The following is a 23354-nucleotide window of genomic DNA, read 5'->3' as shown; positions in this document are numbered from 1 at the left end:
TTTTTTTTGGCTGTGCTGGGTCTTCATCGCTGTGCATGGGCTTTTCTGTAGTTGCCACGAACAGGGGCTCCTCTGTAGTTGGGGTGTGTGGGTTTCTCGTTGCAGTGGCCTCTCTTGTTGCAGAGCACAGGCTCTTGGTGCACAGGCCTAAGCCAAAGCACATGGGCTTTGTTGCCCTACGGCATGGCAGAGGAGCCTAGTGAGCTAAAGTCCACGGGGTCAAAGAAGAGTAAACACGACTTAGCAACTAAACAACAACAACAACAGCCATGAACTAAACTACTGAAGCAAAGGAGATAGAAAGTTCACTTGAGGTTCAGGGCAGGTCAAGAAGACACTGAAGACATGAAAATGAATCAGAAGAGACAAGGTTAAGAGACAGAATAATGCAAACCCTTGCTCAAGAAGAGATAAATAAACATCTATATTCAACAATTAAAAGTCCAGTTTAGCAGAGGTAAGCAGGGGAGAATTTTGCATTTTAAACAGTATTGACCTCGAGGACACAGTATTATATAACACATGTTTTGTTTTGGTTTTTTTACTTTTTTAAAAAACGTGATAAATTAATTGTTTAAAAAAGGGACACAGAGACTGAAGAAAAGGCTCTCCTCTCTGCCTTTAGTGTGGCAGACCTGGGTTCTAAGTGGCCTTCCTAGGAGTGTGGCATGGCCTGGATGGCAGCCTCACACATCCAAAAGGGCCAGGTTTAGAAAAGGACCATTGGCCCAAGAATTTGCTGCCATAGAGGCACGCAGTGGTCAAGGAGGCAGCATATCCCAAATTAATGCTATTTTTTAAGCTCTGCTGTTTCTTTTAGTCTCCTCCATATTTTCAAATGGAAGGATGATAAAAGTAACTACGTTGTGAGTTGTCTGATTCAGTAAATATTAGCCTACTGTGGGCCCAGGTTCTGCAGTTTCTATCTCTTCATTCATGGAAGGTCTGTCCAAGGTGGTGGGTCAAGGGCAGAGGGGAGAGGGTGTGTCAACAAGTAAATGAGTAAACGCTCAATAAACAACAGTGTTTATTTCAGCAGTAAATAAAACATTGAAAATGGTAATGAAAAAAGAAGTTGGAGGGAGGGCACAAAGATTAATTGGAAATTTAAAAATGAAGCTTCTTTGAGTAACCTGGAGAGAAAAATGAGAAACATCCTGCTAGGAGGTCACGGACATCCCCTTTCCAAGTCCTACTACATACCTCCACTGTATCTCTTTTACTTATTGGACAATATCCTACTAAGTCATTATAAAAAAAAGGATAATTGAAAACAGAAATCTGGGTTAACATCCCAATATTGATATCAATATACCTACTAAATACAATTGTGTAGAAATCCCAAGTTTATCATCATCCCAACTTTACAGTCATAGAGAGACGGGATTTTTCTTTTTGCAAAAGACTCTTCTCAGAGCTCCTTTCATGTCTCTGTTCCTCAGGCTGTAGATGAAAGGGTTCAGCATGGGGGCCACCACAGTGTACATCATTGACATGACAGTATCCTTAACAGTGTAATTATTAGCTGATGGGCATAAGTAGAGACCAATAATTGTCCCGTAAAACAGGGACACCACAGTGAGGTGGGAGCCACAGGTGGAGAAGGCTTTGCAGATGCCCTTGGCAGAAGGGACCTTGAGGATGGAGGACACGATTCGTGCATAAGACATGATGATGAGTAGGAATGGGATGACGATAATGAGCCCTCCGACGAAAAATATCACCAGCTCATTAACTCGAGTGTCAGAGCAGGACAGCTTCAGCAGAGCAGACAAATCACAGAAAAAGTGGGGGATCACATTGTCTGCACAAAAGTGCAGCCTGGCCATGAGCAGGGTGTGTAACATGGCATGGAATGTGGTCAGTATCCAGGGCAGCACCACCAGGAAGAGACAGAGTCTGGGGCTCATGACGGTGGTGTAGTGCAGAGGGAAGCAGATGGCCACGTAGCGGTCATAGGCCATGGCCACAAGGAGGAAGTCCTCCAGGTCTGCAAAGAACAGGAAGAAGTACATTTGTGTCAGGCAGCCAGCATAGGGGATGGACAGGTCTTGGCTCTGCATATTCTGCAGAAATTTAGGCATTGTGACAGAGGAGAAGCAGAGGTCAGAGAAAGACAGGTTACTGAGAAACAAATACATGGGTGTGTGGAGGTGGGGGTCCAGGCAAATGAGGACGATGATGAGAAGGTTCCCCAGGACGGTGGTAACGTACATGGCCAAGAACAGGGCGTAGAACAGGTTCTGATACTCTGACTTGATGGGCAGTCCCAGCAGGAGGAACTCTAACACAAGAGTTTGATTCCTTCCTGTCATGTTCTGTCTCCAGTATCTTTAGGAAGAAGTAATAGTGTCCTTGAAAACCTGAATTTCAGAATGAACTTATTTCTATGATAAACTGGCTCTTAGATGCTTTGCAAAACTATTTTATATATTTCTCATCACAATAATTACAATCTTTACAGGACCCCAATTCTCTATAATCAGAATCTCTATCATTGGAAATGTCTTATTTTCTTCATTTCTCTTTAATACAAAACAATATTCAAACTTTCCTAAAGCATTTTTATCCCTTGGATTCTGAGACACATAATACATTGATTTTTCCCATACTTGCCTGGTCAGACATCCTCAATACTCTACTGGCTTCTGTTTTGTCTCTATCTTCAACTTGATCGATGTTCCAGGGCTTTTTCCTAAACATTGTTCTCTTATAATTTTATTATACCATAAGAAAAGGGCTTCCCAGGTGGTGCTAGTGGTAAAGAACCTGACTGCCAATGCAGAGACAGTGGAGCCTGGAGAGTTACAGTCCAGGGGCTTTCAAAGTTGGACACGATTGAAGAGACTTAGCACACATGCACCAAGAAAAACTCATCTATTTCAATGGCTTGATTACCATTTAAACTTCAGTTGTAGATGTCTTTATAACTCATAGAGGAAGATACTCAATTGCTTGAGTAATATCTCTCCTTGGATGTATCACAGGTAACTTCAGTTAAACAGATTCCAAAAGAAACACACGATATCCCTTTGTGCCTCTCCCGATTCCTTCCTCCTCTAAAAGTCCATATCCCAGAAAAAGACTTCCAGATTATCCAGATTAAAACATGAGTCTTCTTTCATTTCCTCTTTTCTGTTCTCAATACCCAACATCTGTCAACAAGATCTAGAAATTCTTTCTCCTTCATTCACTCCTTATCCATACTGTCACCACCTTAGATCAGCTTGATCTCATTTATACTATTTGAACCATCTTAAAAAAATGTTATTGAAATATAGTTGATTTACATTGTTGTACTAGTTTCAGATGTACAGCACAGTGAATCAGTTGTGTGTGTGTGTGTGTCCAACTCTTTGCAACCCCATGGGCTGCAACCTGGCAGACTCCTCTGACCATGGAATTTTCCAAGCAAGAATACTGGAGCGGGTTGCCATTTCCTACTCCTGGGGATCTTCCTGACCCAGGGATCAAACCTGCGTATCTTGCATCCCCTGCACTGGCAGGCAGAATCAGTTCTATCTGTACATACATCCACTCTTTTTTTGATTCTTTTCCCATATAAGCCATTACAGAGTATTGAGTATAGTTCCCTGGGCTTTACAGTAGATTCTTATTAGTTATCTATTTTACATATAGTAGGGTGTATATGTCAATCTCAATATTTGGAACAACCTCTTAATTCATCTCCCTGCTTCCATACTTGAAACACATCAGTATCTTTCATCACAGTAGGCATTTGAGGATGAAGAACAGATAACCATTCTCCATGAAGTCTTTGTGGATTCCCATTGCTCTTAACATAAAGGCAAATTCCCTTCAAAAGGTGACTCAGATTTTTGAGATTAATCCTTTGTCTGTTGCTTCGTTTGCTATTATTTTCTCCCAATCTGAGGGCTGTCTTTTCACCTTGCTTATAGTTTCCTTTGTTGTGCAAAAGCTTTTAAGTTTAATTAACTCCTGCAGCTCAATTCCAGAAAAATAAATGACCCAATCAAAAAATGGGCCAAAGAACTAAACAGACATTTCTCCAAAGAAGACATACAGATGGCTAACAAACACATGAAAAGATGCTCAACATCACTCATTATTAGAGAAATGCAAATCAAAACCACAATGAGGTACCATTACACGCCAGTCAGGATGGCTGCTACCCAAAAGTCTACAAGCAATAAATGCTGGAGAGGGTGTGGAGAAAAGGGAACCCTCTTACACTGTTGGTGGGAATGCAAACTAGTACAGCCGCTATGGAGAACAGTGTGGAGATTCCTTAAAAAACTGGAAATAGAACTGTCATATGACCCAGCAATCCCACTTCTGGGCATACATACTGAGGAAACCAGATCTGAAAGAGACACATGCACCCCAATGTTCATCGCAGCACTGTTTATAATAGTCAGGACATGGAATGTCCTAGATGCCCATCAGCAGATGAATGGATAAGGAAGCTGTGGTACATATACACCATGGAATATTACTCAGCCATTAAAAAGAATTCATTTGAATCAGTTCTAATGAGATGGATGAAACTAGAGCCCATTATACAGAGTGAAGTAAGCCAGAAAGATAAAGACCAATACAGTATACTAACGCATATATATGGAATTTAGAAAGATGGTAACGATAACCCTATATACAAAACAGAAAAAGAGACACAGATGTACAGAACAGACTTTTGGACTCTGTGGGAGAAGGCGAGGGTGGGATATTTCCAGACAACAGCATCAAAACATGTATATTATCAAGGGTGAAACAGATCACCAGCCCAGGCTGGAAGCACGAGACAAGTGCTCAGGGCTGGTGCACTGGGAAGATCCAGAGGGATCGGGTGGAGAGGGAGGTGGGAGGGGGGATCGGGATGGGGAATACATGTAAATCCATGGCTGATTCATGTCAATGTATGGCAAAAACCACTACAATATTGTCAAGTAATTAGCCTCCAACTGATAAAAATAAATGGAAAAAAAAAAAAAGGTGACTCATGACCTGACCTTTGCCTAATTCTGCAGCTTCATCTGGCCCCACAACTGTACTCACATTTCACTCTCCAGCAAAGCTGGACTTAAACACAACAGTCTTGCCCCAGTGCTTTGCATTCACTGTTCCTCTTCCCTAGTGTTCTCTCCCTTCTGCTCCCTCTTCCCATGGCTTCCCATATATTTCATGTCATTTGTCCTGCAAACCTTCCCTATCTCCCCCAGACCAGAGGAGAATGCACTGCTGTTTCCAAGCGTCCTTCTTGTCCCCACAGCACTCCATGACAACGGGGTTATTTCTATAGAGCTGCCTTCTTCACCGGATTATAATCTCCACGTAGGAAAGGGTCATGTCTGCCTTCACAGCTGCCACAGAGCCAGCACCTGGCCCAGTGCCTGGATGCAGGTGGTGTTTCATAAATATCCATTGGTTGTGCTTCAGATCGCGACGTGCATTGCTCCAACTTTAAAGCCAGCAAAACTCCTTTTGAGTTAGAATCACTACTCTTACTAACTCCTCCCAGGACAGAAACTCACTACCCTCAACCATTTAGCACTAAATTTGACCCTGTATTACAAAATGTATGGAGCAATGTTGTCCCCATGGTATTTGTTCTCATACCTCAAACACACGGCACGCTCAGTCCCTTGGTTGTATCCAATTCTTTGTGATCCCATGGACTGTAGCCCACAAGGCTCCTCTGTCCATGGGATTTCCCAGGCAAGAATACTGGAGCGGGTTGCCATTTCCTTCTCCTGGGGAATCTTCCCGACCCAGGGATTGAACCCATATCTCCTGTGTCTCCTGTGCTGGCAGGCAGATTCTTTACCACTGAGCTACCTGAGAAGCCCTTCAAACACACTACTATTACACTAATATAGGTGATATAGGTAATAGAGATATATGCACATATATGGATAGATATAGATAAAATTCTCTATTGGATCTGTTTCTCTGGAGAAGCCCAACATTCCTCAGTGCACCTCAAGGTAGAGAAAAAGACACCAATTAGAAGTGGGAAGCTCCTTCATTAAAAACATAACTGAATCCAACAGCTGGGATTTCACCCCTTGATGCTGGCTGATCGGCCATGTCAATAGGTTTTACACACGGATATTACATAAAGACATAACACTGGGAAGAAACATTTGGTTTCTCAGAATTTTGTTTCCCTGGCAAATGAGCAGGACCTCATTTGTGTGACTAGGGTTCACATCTGTATTAAGAGTGTGACTAGCGATCACAAACCAGAGACAGGACTTGGGGATGCTGTCACTGATGGTGCCATGAGCCTCTCACCTTCTTCACCCATTAAGTCAGTAGTTCTCAACCAGAACTGCACTTAAGTAAATCTAGAGCAATGCTTCTAAAATTTAATAGCCCTGAAAAATCCCCTGGGAGTGCTAGTAAAACACTGATTTTGATATAGTAGGCCTGCTTCTGCATTTTAATCAGCACCCAGGTAATGCCCATGCTGCAGTTCATGGGCTTCACGGTGAGTAGGAAGAATACATGATGCTTTTAAAAACAAAGATCACTGGACCCCTCAGATAAATATAATCACAGTCTTTGAGAGGAAGTCCATACTGAGTTTTTATAAAGCTCCAAGGTGATTCTAAAATAAAACAAGGGTTCAGAAGTATGGCATTAATGCCTACCTTAAGAGTTGTTAGTATACTGAAACTGCACAATGCTGTAGGAATAAATGATATGGTAAGTAATACATAAGAATGCTATCATTAATAAAAATAGATTAAATGAGTGAACATTAGTAAAAAAATTCTCCAATGTAGTGAAATTTGGGGAAGTAGAGAGGTGGAAAAGAAAAGCATCACCATACTTGAAAAACTCTCCTATTGAACACCATTCAACGTGGGAAATCAAGACCATCAGGTTGGAAGAACCCTAAATGACCAGCTCATTCACCTTCTGCCCAACTTACCCAGTGTATGAGGGTGACTCCAGGACCCTGACCTGAGATCCTATTCTACTTTATTCACTAAAGCATGTGAGATATCAGCCTCTGTAGTCATCACCTGTGTCTGAAACCTCCTTTGTCACATCTCCCATTCTGTACATCCTTGGGCCTAAGGGGCCCTGGATCCCAGAGGAGTCTGGATCCTGGAGGAACTCATTAAAGTCAAAGTAATTACCCAAGGCCTCTCTAGGACACCACCTCCCATGGTGGTTCAGATGGTAAAGAATCTGCCTGCAATGCAGTAGACACACGTACAATCCCTGGAGAAGGGAATGGCAGTGCACTCCAGTATTCTTGCCTGGAAAAATCCCATGGACAGAGGAACCTGGTGGGCTACCATCCATGGGGTCACAATGAGTCAGACACAACTTAGCAACTAACACTTTCACTTCCTCTAGGACAAATGCTCTCAGGGTTGTGGAGCAGCGACTAATTACAATCACTGGTCACGCCTGACTATTCTTTGGGGGAAGGTGAAGATGGAGAGAAGCTCATACATGAAAGCTTAATCACTGCCTGTTTAGGGAATGGACATGGGACACTTGTGGTTGGAGCCTACACTTTGGGAGGTAAAAAAGGATGGTTCGTGAAGTCATAAAACAAGCAGAAACCCTACTGTGAGTATCCTAAAATATCTGAGGGGTGTAGCAGATTGTTTTCTGTGGGCAACAAGAAGCCATCAGTGATTAGGGCAAAGTGTCAAAAAAGATGCATATTTTTGAAAGATTCTCAAGGTGGCAGAATCTCTCAATGCAACACCATTTCCCAAGAATCAGCTGCAGCTAACAATAAGTAGATATCTCTGACACACCTATATGCAGATAAATACAAAGTACTAGAATAAGAAAACAGATAAACTCTCCCTGGCCATGTTCAGTTCTTTCTCAAGCCAAGACATAAAAGAAAATCCAGTTTGAATCCTGTTGAGGTACTTCTGCCTTCTTGCCTCTGTGAGAAAACATTAATGGCACCTGCAAACACCATCATCTCTGCAAGTGTGTGCATGGTCAGTCACTCAGTCATGTCTGACACTTTGTGACCCCATGAACTATAGTCCACCAGCCTCCTCTGTCTATGGAATCTTCCAGGCAAGAATACTGGAGTGAGTTGCCATTTCCTACTCTAAGGGATCTTCCTGACCCAGGGATTGAACCCACATCTCCTACATTGGCAGGTGGTTTCTTTATCATTGCACCACCAGTATAGCCCACCATCATCTCTAATACTCCCCAAATGTGTCAGAATATCTCCTAGTTTCCAGCTCTTCCTTATGCACCAGTTAACTATGGCCACAAAGCCATAACACCTCTTTCACTACCCATTCACAGCTGTATGGGGTTCTCACATGATCACATAATGCAAATCTTCATTCCTAGTGAATCAGCATCTTCACTGGTCTTGCCTTATCGACTTGTTATAGTTTTATTGATATTTATTTTTAAATAGAAAATACTAAGTGGCACTCAGAGAATTCCCTAGAATTGCAAACATGGTCCTCTCTGACCCAGTTTTGTGGAGATACCCAGTTTCCCCTTTTTAATCTATAGCACTAATCCAGGCTCTGGTAATGTTAATCTTTGCATATGGGTTCACATAAGTGACTTCCCTGGTGGCTCAGACAGTAAAGCGTCTGCCTACAAGGAGGGAGACCTGAGTTCGATCCCTGGGTCAGGAAGATCCCCTGGAGAAGGAAATAGCAACCCACTCCAGTACTCTAGCCTGGAAAATCCCATTGATGGAGGAGCCTGGAAGACTGCAGTCCATGGGGTTGCAAAGAGTCAGACATGACTGAACGACTTCACTTTCTTTCTTTCACATAAGGACCACAAAGTGTCCAGGTGATTTGCTCAACTTCCAATTCAATGAAACCACTGTTATATCCCTTGGTAGAAGCACTCCTCCCTTGGGACCTATGAGACACTTCTTATACATCTTTTCAATTCTCTCAGCTTCATCTCCTGTTCCACCATGGCTTAGTGACCAGCTCTGCAGTGGCTTCAGCAAGCTTTAGTAGTGCAACCTCATGGCACCTCACCTCCATTCTGTTCCACATGGTTCAAGCTTCCTGCTCTGAGGCTTCTCTGACTCCATGAAACACTGTGTCATGGGAAACTGTCTCAGTATTCATACTAATATTTAGGCAAATAATCCATCAAGAGTGAATTATTTTTGTTAACATGAGGTGTGGATTGAAGTTTGTTTTTTTCACATGGAACTCCAAGTTCTCCAGCGTCATTGGTCAACAAGACTATTTTCTACTGAATTGTCTTTGCACATTTGTCAGTATCAATGGATGATACATGATTGAATCTAGTTTTTGGATTCTATAAGGTATTCTATACTCTCTATATTGATCCATATTTCTCTAAAGCCACCATTTTTAATCTTTTAGCTATAGTAAATTTACTTTTTTAGTTTCTTTGCCTTTACATGTGTATTTTGTAATTGTATTGTCAATTTATACTACCAAAAAATCCTCTGGAATTTAACTGAAATGTGCTGAATCTCTAGATCGGTTTCAGAAGAGTCAACATCTTAACAATGTCGAGACTTTCATTCCATGAACATGTTGTATCTATCAGTTTCTTTAGTTCTCAATGAGTTCTTACTCAGAGTTTTGTGATTTCAAGATATAGACCTTGTATATATTGTGTATGATTTATATCCAAGCATTTAAAGTTCTGGTACTATTATACTAATAAGATGGCGCTTTAAAAATACAGTGAGGAAGGACAGTCTCTTCAATAAATGGCAGTGGGGAACTGGAAATGCAAAAGAATTTAACTCAAATGTGTTAATGCTTGAACTAAGACCTAAAACTAAAAAAACTCTTAGAAGAAACACAGGCAGTAAAGTTTTGACATAGGTCTTGGTGACTATTCTTTGAATATAACACCAAAGACATAAGCAACAAAAACAGAAATAAATGGGAACTACATCATACTAAAAAACTTCCGCATAGCAAAGAAAACCACCAACAAAATGCAAAAGCAACACACCTAATGGGAGCAAATATTTGCAAATCATATACCTGATAAAGGGTTAATATCAACAATATTTTTATAAAACTCATATAACTCAAAGCAAAAAAAAATTTCATTAAAAATGGACAGAGGATATGGACAGTTTTGCAAAGAAGACATGCAGATGGCCAACAGGCACATGAAAAGATGTTCAACATTGCTAATTATTAGTGACAAGCAAGTCAAACTGCAATGAGATATCACCTCACACCTATCAGATTGGGCTGTCATCAAAAAGAACACAAATAAAAAGGGTGGAGAAGATGTGGAGAAAGGGAACCCTTTTACACTGTTGGTGGAATGTAAATTGGTGCAGCCACTGTGGAAAACAGTATGGAGGTTCATCAAAAAATAAAAATAGAACTGCCATATGACCCAGCAATTCCACTCCTGGATATATATCTGGGAAAAAAACCAAAAATACTAATTCAAAAAGATACATACACCCCAGGTTCATAGCAGCACTGTTTACAATAGTCATGATGTGAAAGAAACACAAATGTCCATCAACAGATAAATGAATAAAGAAGCTATGACTATATATGCAATGGAACATTATTCAGCCATTAAAAAGAACAAAATTCTGCCATATGCAACAATTTGGATGGACCTAAAGAATATTATGCCTATTGAAATAAGTCAGACAAAGACCAACACTATATAATGTCACTTACATGTGAAATTCAATATATATACAAAACAGAAACAGACTCACAGATATAGACAACAAACTAGTGGTATATTGATCTGCACTTTTCATATAATGTTCATCTGGTGTAACTATCAGGGCCATTGTGACAGTTCTCCAAAAAAAAAGAACTACCACATGATCCAGAAATACCAATTCTGGGTGTATACCCAAAGGAAATGACATGAGGAATATGAAGAGATACCCACTCTTTAGCATTCACATCAACAATATTCACAATAGCCAAGATATGGAAACAATTCAAATGTCTATTAACCAATAAATGGATAGAGAGAATGTGGTATATGCATATAATGGAATATCACTCAGTCTTTAAAAAAAGAAATATTCGAATTGGCTGACTATGTGGATGAACCTACAGGACATGGCACTAAAAGAAATAACCCACCAAAAGAAGGACGAACACTGAATGATTCCATTTTAGATGTGAGTTATCAAAGTAGTTATATTCATTGAAGAGAGAACAGAATGGCGGTTGTCAAGAGCTAGAATGAGGAGAAAATGGAAAGCTGATTTTTTATGGGTATGAAATTTCTGTTATATAAAATGAGTAAGTAGTAAAATATAACATAGTACCTACAGTTAACAATATGGTGTTGTACATGCTAAAACACATTCAGAGGAGAGAAGTCATGCTCAATAAAAAGTGCATTAATTTTATCAGTAAATTAAACATTGGAAGCAGTTTAAAAAAGGGGGGGTTGACACAAAGATTAACTGGGAGTTTAAAAAGAATTCTTCTTAGGGTCACCTGAAGAGAAAGAAAGAGGATGACTTGTAGGTCACAGACATCCCCTTTCTGAGTCCAACTACAAACCTCCACTTTATCTCTTTTACTTATTGGACAATATCTTATTATGAAATTGTAACAAAAAGATCATTGAAAAAAAGTCAGGGTTAATATCCCAATATTAATATCAACACATCCACTGGATAAAATTATGTAGACATTTACCATCATAAATTTTACCAACTTCACCATCATAGAAAGAAGTGAAATTTCTTTTTACAAAAGACTCTTCTCAGAGCTCCCTTCATGTCTCTGTTCCTCAGGCTGTAGATGAAGGGGTTCAGCATGGGGGTCACCACAGTGTACATCATAGCCATCACAGTCTCCTTAACAGTAGAATTATTAGCTGATGGACATAAGTAGAGACCAATGATTGTCCCATAAAACAGGGACACCACAGTGAGGTGGGAGCCACAGGTAGAGAAGGCTTTGCAGATGCCCTTGACAGAAGGGACCTTAAGGATAGAGAAAATAATTCGTGCATAAGACATGATGATGAGTAGGAATGGCAGGACAATAATGAGTCCTCCAACGACAAATATCACCATCTCATTAATTTGAGTGTCAGAGCAGGACAGCTTCAGCAGAGCAGACATGTCACAGAAAAAGTGGGGGATCACATTGTCTGCACAAAAACACAGTCTGGCCATGAGCAAGGTGTATAACATGGCAGGGACCGTGGTCAGCACCCAGGACAGCACCACCAGGAAGGAACAGAGCCTGGGGCTCATGATGGTGGTGTAGTGCAGGGGGAAGCAGATGGCCACGTAGCGGTCATAGGCCATGGCCACAAGGAGGAAGTCCTCCAGGTCTGCAAAGAACAGAAAGAAGTACATTTGTGTCAGGCAGCCAGCATAAGAGATGGACAGGTCTTGGCTCTGCATGTCCTGAAGCAATTTGGGCATTGTGACAGAGGAGAAGCAGAGGTCAGAGAAAGACAGGTTACTGAGAAACAAATACATGGGTGTGTGGAGGTGGGGGTCCAGGTAAATGAGGATGATGATGAGAAGGTTCCCCAGGATGGTGGTAACGTACATGGCCAGGAACAGGGTGTAGAACAGGTTTCGATGCTCTGACTCGATGGGTAGTCCCAGCAGAAGGAACTCTGAGACAACATTTTGATTTCTTCCTGTCATGCTCTGTCTCCAGTACCTTTAGGAAGAAATAACAATGCCCATGAAAACTTAAATTTCAAAAAGAACATATTTCTGTGATATATGGGCCACTAGATGCTTTGCAAAAATACTTTCTATCATTCTCATCACAATAATTACAATTTTTACAGGATTCCAGCTTTCTATAATGAGAATCTCCATGATTGAAAATGATTTATTTTCTTCACATTGCTTTAAAATGTAGCAATATTCCAGATTTTTTAAAGCACACTCTTATCCTCTAGATCCTGAGACACACAATGTATAGGTTTTTCTTCATACCCCCACTAACTGTAACTGGCCTCTGTTTTGTCAATGTCTTCAAGATGATTGATGCTCCAGGACTTTTCTTTTTTACCTTTTCCTTTTTTAGGGAAAAGGTAAACTACCTGTAATTCTATACATACCATGAAGAAAAACTCATCTACTCCAACGACTTTGATGATTATTTGAGCTTTAGTTGCGAATGTTTCTTTAACCTATGAAAGAAGATACTCAGTTGCCTAACTGTTATCTTCCCTTGGACACTACACCCTCATCTTCAGCAAAGAAACACATGGTATCTCCTTAAGTCGCTCAGTCATATCCAACTCTTTGCGACCCCATGAACTGCAATCTACTAGACTCCTTCGTCCATGGGATTTTCTAGGCAAGAGTACTGGAGTGGGCTGCCATTTCCTTCTCCAGAGGATCTTCCCAACCCAGGGATTGAACCTGGTTCTCCTGCACTGCAGACAGACACTTTACCACCTGAGCTACCAGGGAAACCCTTGCCCCGCCTCCAATGTCTCCTTCCCACTACCTCAATTCCCTTCTCCTTTAGCTTCTCATATTTCAGTAAAAGGGAATCCAGGTACTCCACAACCTGGAAGTTTTCTTTCATTCCCTCCTTTGGTCATCATCAGCTTCCTGTGGGCATGTCCTACAGATCCCACCACTTCATTCTCCTACCCTTTCAGACAATCCCATTAGCCACTCTCAATACCCTTAATCTGGCTGACATCATGTCCTTTCTCTACCATTGGAATAGCCTCTTAACTCGTCACCCTGCTTCCATGATTCAACCTTTCTCCATCCTTTGATCACACTGTTTATAGCTTTCTTCCCTACAGAATGGTAAACTACCCGTAGGACAGGCCATGTCTGCCATCATGACTATAGCAGTGCTCGCAACTGGTAGAGTGTTGGTGTGGCATAACACTCATTGTGGTTCCAGCTGAAACATGCATTCTTCCAACTTGGAAGACAGCCAGCTCCTTCTAAATTAGGAGTTTGCTGTCTGCTACTACTGAATCCTCCCAGAACAAGAAGTACTAGACTCAACTACTAGTGCTAGAACTTTGGCAAAATTTGACACTGTATTACTGAATTTATGGATGTAATTTGTCCCCATGGAAAATGTCTCCACACCAGATACACTATTTTTTTTCACCACTACAGAGGATATAAATAGAGATATTTATCTACATAGATAAAATAAATATAGGTATAGATGTACTCTCCAACTGGTTCATTTTCTTTCAAGAATCCTGATTAATCCACCGCAGCATGCCAAAAGGTGGCAAAAAAAAAAAGCAAAGGAGAAGCATCGTTAGATGTGGGAAGCTCCTTCATGAAAGACGTAACTGAATCCAACATCTGAGATTTCACTCCCCGGTGCAGGTTGATCCAGCCAGGTCAACAGGATTTACACATGGATATAGGCACTGGCATCACAGTGGGATGTTGTCACTGATGATGCCATGAGCCTCTCACAATCTACACCTGTTAAGTCACTAGTTTTCAGCCTGGACTTCACATAAGGCAACATGGTGCAGTGATTCTAAAATTTGATAATCCATGAAAGTCTCCTGGGAGTTCTGGTAAACTTTGGTTTTGATATAGTAACTCTGTGCCTGCATTTTTTTGCTAAGTACTAGTAACTTTTTTATGTCATAACGCTTCTGCAATTTAATCAGCATCCAGTTAATGCCCATGCCCCAGTCCATAGACTACACAGTGGGTAGCAAGGATATCTGACACATTTTAAAAATAAAAATTACTGAAGCCCTCAGATATATTTAACCACAGTTTTTTATTGGAATACCGTTGCTTAAGTCCATGGCATCATGAGGAGTCTGACACGACTTGGCGGCTGAACAATAACACAAGTGCTTCACAATATTGTGTCAGTTTCTGCTACGCAATATCCATACAAAATTATTTAAAGCTCCAAAGTGATTCTAATATAAAATAAGGGTTCAGAACTACGATATTAATGCCTAGAATGAGCTGTCGGTATGCTGAAATTATTCAATATCATGGGAATAAATAATACGTTGAGTAATACACAAGAATGTTGTCATTAATGGAAGCAGATTATAACTGGTGGAATATCAATAAACATTTCTGAAACATAGTAAAATTTAGGAGGGAGAGAGGTGGAAAAGAGGAGCATTACTATACCTGAAAATCTCTCCTGCAGAACATCATACAACCTGGGAAACCAAGACCCTCAAGTTGAAGGTTTCTAAGGGATTAGCTCATTCATCCTCTGCCTAACTTACCCAATGTGTGAGGGTGACTCCAGGACCATGACCCGAGATCCCACTCCCCTTTATTCACTAAAGCATGAAAAATATCACCCTCTGTAGTCATCACCTGTGTCTGAAAACTCCCTTCTCTATCTCCCATTCTGCACATCCTCGGGCCTAAGGGGCCCTGGATCCCAGAGGAGTCTGGGTCCTGGAGGGATTTATTAAAGACAAAGCAATTGTCCAGGACCTCTCTAGCACAAATGCTCTCAGGGTCCAGGAGCAATGACTGATTACAATCACTGATCACACCTGACTATACTTTGAGGGAAATTGAGGATGCAGAACTCATGCAGGAAAGCTTAAACGCTGCCTCTTTAGGAGGCCTTTGTGGTTGGAGCCCGCAGGTAAAAAGTAAAAGAGGATGATTGGTGAATACTCTAAATACTGTGAATTCACATACTGTGAATATCCTAAAAAATCTGAGGAGTGTAACAGGCTCTTTTCTGTGGTCAACAAGAAGCCTTCAGTGGTTTGAGTAAAGTGTCAAGAAAGAGACACCTGTTTTTTTTGCTTTTTGGGCCATGTTGGGCAGCATGTGGGATCTTCGTCCCTTGACCAGCGATCAAACCCATGCCCTGTGATGTGGAAGCAAAGAGTCTTAACCACAGGAACACCAGGAAAGTCCCCAAGACACATATTTTGGAAAGATTCTAAGGGTAGCAACATCTCTCAGTAAAACACCATTTCCCATAAACCACCCGAAGCTAACAAGGAGTCGATATCTATGACACAACTGTATGCAGATATATAGAAATTACAAGAATAAGAGACAAGAGAAACTCTCCCTGATCATATTCCATTCTTCCTCAAGCCAAGATAGAAGAAAAAACTCAGTTTGAATCCCACTGAAATACTTCTGCCTTCTTACCTCTGTGGGAAAACATGACTGACACCTGCCACTTCCATTGTCTCTCAGTTCAGTTCAGTTCAGTCGCTCAGTCGTGTCTGACTCTTTGCTACCCCATGAATCACAGCATGCCAGGACTCCCTGTCTATCACCAACTCCCAGAGTTTACTCAAACTCATGCCCATCGAGTCAGTGATGCCATCCAGCTATCTCATCCTCTGTCATTCCCTTCTCTTCCTGCCCCCAATCCCTCCCAGCATCAGGGTCTTTTCAAATGAGTCAACTCTTCACATGAGGTGGCCAAAGTATTGGAGTTTCAGCTTCAGCATCAGTCCTTCCAATGAATACCCAGGACTGATCTCCTTTAGGATGGACTAGTTGGATCTCCTTGCAGCCCAAGGGACTCTCAAGAGTCTTCTCCAACACCACAGTTCAAAAGCATCAATTCTTCTGCACTCAGCTTTCTTGACAGTCCAACTCTCACATCCATACATGACCACTGGACAAACCATAGCCTTAACAAGATGGACTTTTGTTGGCAAAGTAATGTCTCTGCTTTTTAATATGCTGTCTAGGTTGGTCATAACTTTCCTTCCAAGAGTAAGCGTCTTTTAATTTCATGGCTGCAATCACCATGTGCAGTGATTTTGGAGCCCAAAACCTAAAGTCTGACACTGTTTCCACTGTTTCCCCATCTATTTGCCATGAAGTGATGGGACCAGATGCTATGATCTTAGTTTTCTGAATGTTGAGCTTTAAGCCAACTTTTTTACTCTCCTCTTTCACTTTCATCAAGAGGCTCTTTAGTTCTTCTTCACTTTCTGCTATAAGGGTGGTGTCATCTGCATATCTGAGGTTATTGATATTCCTCCCAGCAATCTTGATTCCAGCTTGTGCCTCTTCCAGCCTAGTGTTTCTCATGATGTACTCTGCATAGAAAGTAAATAAGCATGGTGACAATATACAGCCTTGACATACTCCTTTTCCTATTTGGAACCAATCTATTGTTCCATGTCCGGTTCTACCTGTTGCTTCCTGACCTGCATACAGGTTTCTCAAGAGGCAGGTCAGGTGGTCTGGTATTCCCATCTCTTTCAGAATTTTCCACAGTTTTGTGATCCACACAGTCAAAGGCTTTGGCATAGTCAATAAAGCAGAAATAGATGTTTTTCTGGAACTCTCTTGCTTTTTCTATGATCCAGCAGATGTTGGCAATTTGATCTCTGGTTCCTCTGCCTTTTCTAAAACCAGTTTGTACATCTGGAAGTTCATGGTTCACATATTGCTGAAGCCTGGCTTGGAGAATTTTGAGCATTACTTTACTAGTGTGTGAGATGAGTGCAATTGTATGGTGGTTTGAGCATTCTTTGGGATTTCCTTTCTTTGGGATTGGAATCAAAATGGACCTTTTCCAGTCCTGTGGCCACTGCTGAGTAGTCCAAATTTGCTGGCATATTGAGTGCAACACTTTCACAGCATCATCTTTCAGGATTTGAAATAGCTCAACTGGAATTCCATCACCTCCACTAGCTTTGTTCATAGTGATGCTTTCTAAGGCCCACTTGACTTCACATTCCAGGATGTCTGGCTCGAGGTGAGTGATCACACCATCGTGATTATCTGGGTCATGAAGATCTTTTTGTACAGTTCTTCTGTGTATTCTTGCCACCTCTTCTTAATATCTTCTGCTTCTGTTAGGTCCATACCATTTCTGTCTTTTATCGAGCCCATCTTTGCATGAAATGTTCCCTTGGTATCTCTAATTTTCTTGAAGAGATCTCTAGTCTTTCCCATTCAATGTTTTCCTCTATTTCTTTGCCTTGATTGCTGAGGAAGGCTTTATTATCTCTCCTTGCTATTCTTTGGAACTCTGCATTCAGATGGGTATACCTTGTCTTTTCTCCTTTGCCTTTAGCTTCTCTTCTATTCACAGGTATTTGTAAGGCCTTCTCAGACAACCATTTTGCCTTTTTGCATTTCTTTTCATTGGGGATGGTCTTGATCCCTGCCTCCTGGTCATGAACCTCCATCCATAGTTCTTCAGGCGCTCTGTCTATCAGATCTAATCCCTTAAATCTATTTCTCACTTCCACTGTATAACTGTAAGGGATTTGATTTCGGTCATACCTGAATGGTCTAGTGGTTTTCCCTACTTTCTTCAATTGAAGTCTGAATTTGGCAATAAGGAGTTCATGATCTGAGCCACAGTCAACTCCTGGTCTTATTTTTGCTGACGGTATAGAGCTTCTCCATCTTTGGCTGCAAAGAATATAATCAATCTGATTTTGGTGTTGACCATCTGATGATGTCCATGTGTAGAGACTTCTCTTGTGCTGTTGGAAGAGGGTGTTTGTTATGACCAGTGTGTTTTCTTGGCAAGACTCTATTAGCCTTTGCCCTGCTTCATTCCGTACTCCAAGGCCAAATTTGCCTGTTACTCCAGGTGTTTCCTGACTCCCTACTTTTGCATCCCAGTCCCCTATAATGAAAAGGACATCTTTTTTGGGTGTTAGTTCTAAAAGGTCTTGTAGGTCTTCATAGAACCATCCAACTTCAGCTTCTTCAGCATTACTGGTTGGGGCATAGGCTTGGATTACCATGATATTGAATGGTCTGCCTTGGAAACGAACAGAGATCATACTGTCGTTTTTGAGATTGTAGCCAAGTACTGCGTTTCAGACTCTTTTGTTGACTGTGTTGGCTACTCCATTTCTTCTAAGGGATTGCTGCTCACAGGAGTAGATATAATGGTCATCTGAGTTAAATTCACCCATTCCAGTCCAGTTTAGTTCGCTGATTGCTAGAATGTTGACATTCAGTCTTGCCATCTCCTGTTTGACCACTTCCAATTTGCCTTGATTCATGGACCTAACATTCCAGGTTCCTATGCAATATTGCTCTTTATAGCATCAGACCTTGCTCCTATCACCAGTCACATCCACAGCTGGGTGTTGTTTTTATTTTGGCTCCATCCCTTCATTCTTTCTGGAGTTATTTCTCCACTGATCACCAGTAGCATATTGGGCATGTACCGACCTGGGGAGTTCCTCTTTCAGTATCCTATCATTTTGCCTTTTCATACTGTTCATGGGGTTCTCAAGGCAGGAATACTGAAGTGGTCTGCCATTCCCTTCTCCAGTGGACCACATTCTGTCAGACCTCTCCACCATGACCCGGCCGTCTTGGGTGGCCCCGCACGGCATGGCTTAGTTTCATTGAGTTAGACACGACTGTGATCCTGTGATCAGATTGGCCAGTTTTCTGTGATTATGGTTTTAGTGTGTCTGCCCTCTGATGCCCTCTCACAACACCCACCGTCTTACTTAGGTTTCTCTTACCTTGGACGTGGGGTATCTCTTCACGGCTGCTCCAGCAAAGTGCGGCCGCTGCTCCTTAGAGGAACTACTCCACGTTCAAAGTCAGGAGGGGCGGCCGTGAGGAGATACCCCTCGTCCATTGTCTCTAATACACCCCAGATGTGTCAGAACACCTCCTATCTCCAGCTCTTCCTTACGCTGCAGTCATCTACGGCCACAAAGCCATAACTGACTTTTTTTGACTGTGTTCTGTCTTCGTTGCTGCGTGTGGGCTTTTCTATAGTTGCGGTGAATGGGGCTCCTCTGTAGTGGTGATGCATTCTCTTCTCATCGTGGTGGCCTCTCTTGGTACAGAGCACAGGCTCTTGGCTCACAAGTTTAAGGAGTCATGGCACATGGGCATGACAGAGGTGCCTGGTGAGCTAAAGGCCATGGGGTCCCGGCAGAGTCAGACATGACTTGGCAACTAAACAACAGCAAAGACAAACGAAACTATTGTAGCAAAGGAGATAGAAAGCTCACTTGAGGGTCAGGGCAGGTCAAGAACACATTGGAGACATGAAAATTAATCAGAGGAGACAAGGTTAATGACAGAATAATGCAAACCTTTTCTCATGAAGAGATAAGTAACTATCGATATTCAGTGATGAAAAGTCTAGTTTAGCACAGGTGAGAAGGGGAGAGAGAATTTTGAATTTTAAAGTATTTCCCTCGAGGACAGAGTATTATTTAAAGCATGGTCTCAGTTATTTTTTACCAAAAAAAAAAAAAAAAGATAAATTGTTTAAAAAAGGGACACATACGGAAGAAAGGGCTTTCTCCACCTTTGTATGTGGCAGACCTGGGTTCTAAGTGGCCTTTCTAAGACCATAGTATGGCCTGGATGGTGGCCTCACACAACCGGAAGGGCCAGCTTCAGGAAGGGATATCTGACCCAAGAATTTGTTGCCATAGCAGCATGCAGTGGGGCAAGGAGGCAGCGTAACCCACATTAATGTCATTTTACAAGCTATCACAGCTATGCTGATTCTTTTAGTCTCCTCCATATTTTCAGGGCTTCCCTGGTGGCTCTGACGGTAAAGAATCGCCCTGCAGTGCAGGAGATACAAGAGATCTAGGTTGTATCCCTGGGTCGAAAAGACCTCCTAGAGGAAGAAATGGCAACCCACTCCAGTATTCTTGCCTGGTGAATTCCACGGGCAGAGGAGCCTGCTGGCTACAGTCCATGGGGTTGCAAAGAGTTGGACACATCTGAGCAACTAACACTTTCCTCACTTCCGAATTGTCAAATGGGACCTCGGGGGTTGTCTGGTTCAGTGAATATCAGTAGGCTGCTGTGGGCCCAGGTTCTGTAGTTTCAGTCTCTTCATTCATGGAATTTCTGTCCAAGGTGGTGGGTCAAGGGCAGAAGGGAGAGGGTGTCTCCACAGTAAATGAGTAAATATTCAGTGAACAGGAGAGTTTATTTTATCAGTAAATAAAACACCAGAAACAGTAAAGAAAAAATGAGGGGGATACAAAAATTATGGAAGTTTAAAAATGAGGCTACTTAGAGTAACCTGGAGAGAAAGTTGACCAAGATTCTGCTAGTAGATGACTGACATCCCCTTTCCAAGTCCTACTACATACCTCCACCATATCTCTTTTACTTACTGGACAATATCTTACTATGGAATTTTAACAAAAAGATCATTGAGAAAAGAAGTCTGGGTTAATATTCCCATATTAATACCAATATACCAACCACATAAAATTATGCAAACATCCCAACTTGACCATCACAAAGAGAAGGGAGCTTTTTTCCTACAAAGGACTCTTCCCAGAGCTCCCTTCATGTCTCTGTTCCTCAGGCTGTAGATGAAGGGGTTCAGCATGGGGGTCACCACAGTGTACATCATAGCCATCACAGTCTCCTTAACAGTAGAATTATTAGCTGATGGGCATAAGTAGAGACCAATAACTGTCCCATAAAACAGGGACACCACAGTGAGGTGGGAGCCACAGGTGGAGAAGGCCTTGCGGATACCCCTCGCAGAAGGGACCTTGAGGATGGAGGACACAATTCGAGTGTAGGACGTGATGATGAGTAGAAAGGGGATCACAAGAATGAGCCCTCCCGTGATAAATATCACCAGCTCATTAACTCGAGTGTCAGAGCAGGACAGCTTCAGCAGAGCAGACATGTCACAGAAAAAGTGGGCAATCACATTGTCTGCACAAAAGTGCAGCCTGGCCATGAGCAGGATGTGCAACATGGCATGAAACGTGGTCAGCACCCAGGGCAGCACCAGCAGGAAGAGACAGAGCCTGGGGCTCATGACGGTGGTATAATGCAGGGGGAAGCAGATGGCCACGTAGCGGTCATAGGCCATGGCCACAAGGAGGAAGTCCTCAAGGTCGCCAAAGAACAGAAAGAAGTACATTTGTATCAGGCAGCCAGGATAAGAGATGGACGGGTCTTGGCTCTGCATGTCCTGTAGCAATTTGGGCATTGTGACAGAGGAGAAGCAGAGGTCAGAGAAAGACAGGTTACTGAGAAACAAATACATGGGTGTGTGGAGGTGGGGGTCCAGGCAAATGAGGACGATGATGAGAAGGTTCCCCACGACGGTGGTAACGTACATGGCCAGGAACAGGGTGTAGAACAGGTTTCGATGCTCTGACTCGATGGGCAGTCCCAACAGGAGGAACTCTGAGATAATAGTTTGATTCCTTCCTGTCATGTTCTGTCTCCAGTATCTAAAGAAGAAATAACAATGGCCATGAAAACTTGAATTTCAAATTGAGCATATTTCTATGATATATGGGCCACTAGATGCTTTGCAAAAATACTTTATATCATTCTCATCACAATAACTACAATCTTTACAGGACTCCAATTCTCTATAATCAGAATCTCTATGATTGGAAATCATTTATTTTCTCACTTTGCTTTAAAATGTAGCAATATTCCAGATTTTTTAAAGCACATTCTTATCCACTAAGTCCTGAGACACAGGATGTATTGGTTTTTCCTCACACCCCCACTAACTGTAGTTGACTTCTGTTTTGTCAATATCTTCAAGTTGATTGGTGCTCCTGGGCTTTTCCCTAAGCATGGTTCCCTTGTAATTCTATACATACCAGGAAGAAAAACATCTATTCCAATGGCTTGATGGTTATTTAAGCTTTAGTTGTAAATGTCTCTGTAATCTATGAAAGAGTATACTCAGTGGCCTAATTGTTGGGGACATTACACCCTCGTTTGCAGCAAAGAAATTCATGATGTCTCTTTGCCCTTCCCCCAATTCTCTCCTCTTCTAATGTCTCATATTTCTCAGTAAAAGGGAATCCAGGTGCTCCACAACCTGCAAGTATTCTTTCATTCCCGTCTTTGGTGATTATCAGCTTCCTATCTGTGAGCAAGTCCTACTGATTCTCCTACCCTTTCAGACACTCCCATTAGCCACCTCAGTACACTTGATCTGGCTGACGTCATGTCCTTTCTCTATCACTGGAACGGCCTCCTAACTCATCTCCCTGCTTCCACGATTGAACCCTTCTCCTTCGGTATCCTTTGATCACACTGTTTATAGCTTTCTTCCCTGCAGAATGGTAGAGTACCTGTCGGACAGGCCATGTCTGCCATCATGACTACAGCAGTGCTTGCAGCTGGTAGAGTGTCTGGACGTAGTTGATGTGTCATAACACTCATTGGTTGTGCTTCCACCTGAAACATGCGTTCTTCCAACTTGAAAGACAGCCAGCTCCTTCTAAATTAGGAGTTTGCTGTCTGGTCCTACTAAATCCTCCCAGAACAAGAAGTACTAGACTCAACTCCTAGTGCTACCGCTTTGGCACTGAATTTGACACTGTATTACTGAATTCATGGATGTATTTGATCCCCATGGAAAATGTCCCCACACCAGATACACTCTTCTCTTCATGATTACAGAGGATATAGAGATATTTATCTATATAGATAATATAAATATAGATATAGA

At 42.0% G+C, this 23354-nt stretch overlaps 3 protein-coding genes across 3 annotated transcripts; all 3 read right to left on the bottom strand.

Annotated features, from left to right (window-relative positions):
- Nucleotides 1-1370: 1370 nt before the first annotated feature.
- LOC122447195 (olfactory receptor 1E2-like) lies at nt 1371-2315 on the bottom strand. Its single transcript, XM_043477721.1, has one exon. The coding sequence runs from the start codon at nt 2313-2315 to the stop codon at nt 1371-1373; it is 945 nt and encodes a 314-aa protein (XP_043333656.1).
- Nucleotides 2316-11668: 9353 nt separating this feature from the next.
- LOC122447139 (olfactory receptor-like protein DTMT) lies at nt 11669-12613 on the bottom strand. The gene has a single exon (XM_043477604.1). The coding sequence runs from the start codon at nt 12611-12613 to the stop codon at nt 11669-11671; it is 945 nt and encodes a 314-aa protein (XP_043333539.1).
- Nucleotides 12614-21149: 8536 nt separating this feature from the next.
- LOC122447088 (olfactory receptor-like protein DTMT) lies at nt 21150-22094 on the bottom strand. The gene has a single exon (XM_043477480.1). The coding sequence runs from the start codon at nt 22092-22094 to the stop codon at nt 21150-21152; it is 945 nt and encodes a 314-aa protein (XP_043333415.1).
- Nucleotides 22095-23354: the final 1260 nt, after the last annotated feature.

The sequence above is a fragment of the Cervus canadensis genome, chromosome 1 (assembly GCF_019320065.1).
Source record: "Cervus canadensis isolate Bull #8, Minnesota chromosome 1, ASM1932006v1, whole genome shotgun sequence".
In the NCBI taxonomy this organism is placed as follows: Eukaryota; Metazoa; Chordata; class Mammalia; order Artiodactyla; family Cervidae; genus Cervus; species Cervus canadensis.
This window is presented reverse-complemented; position numbering and strand designations above follow the sequence as displayed.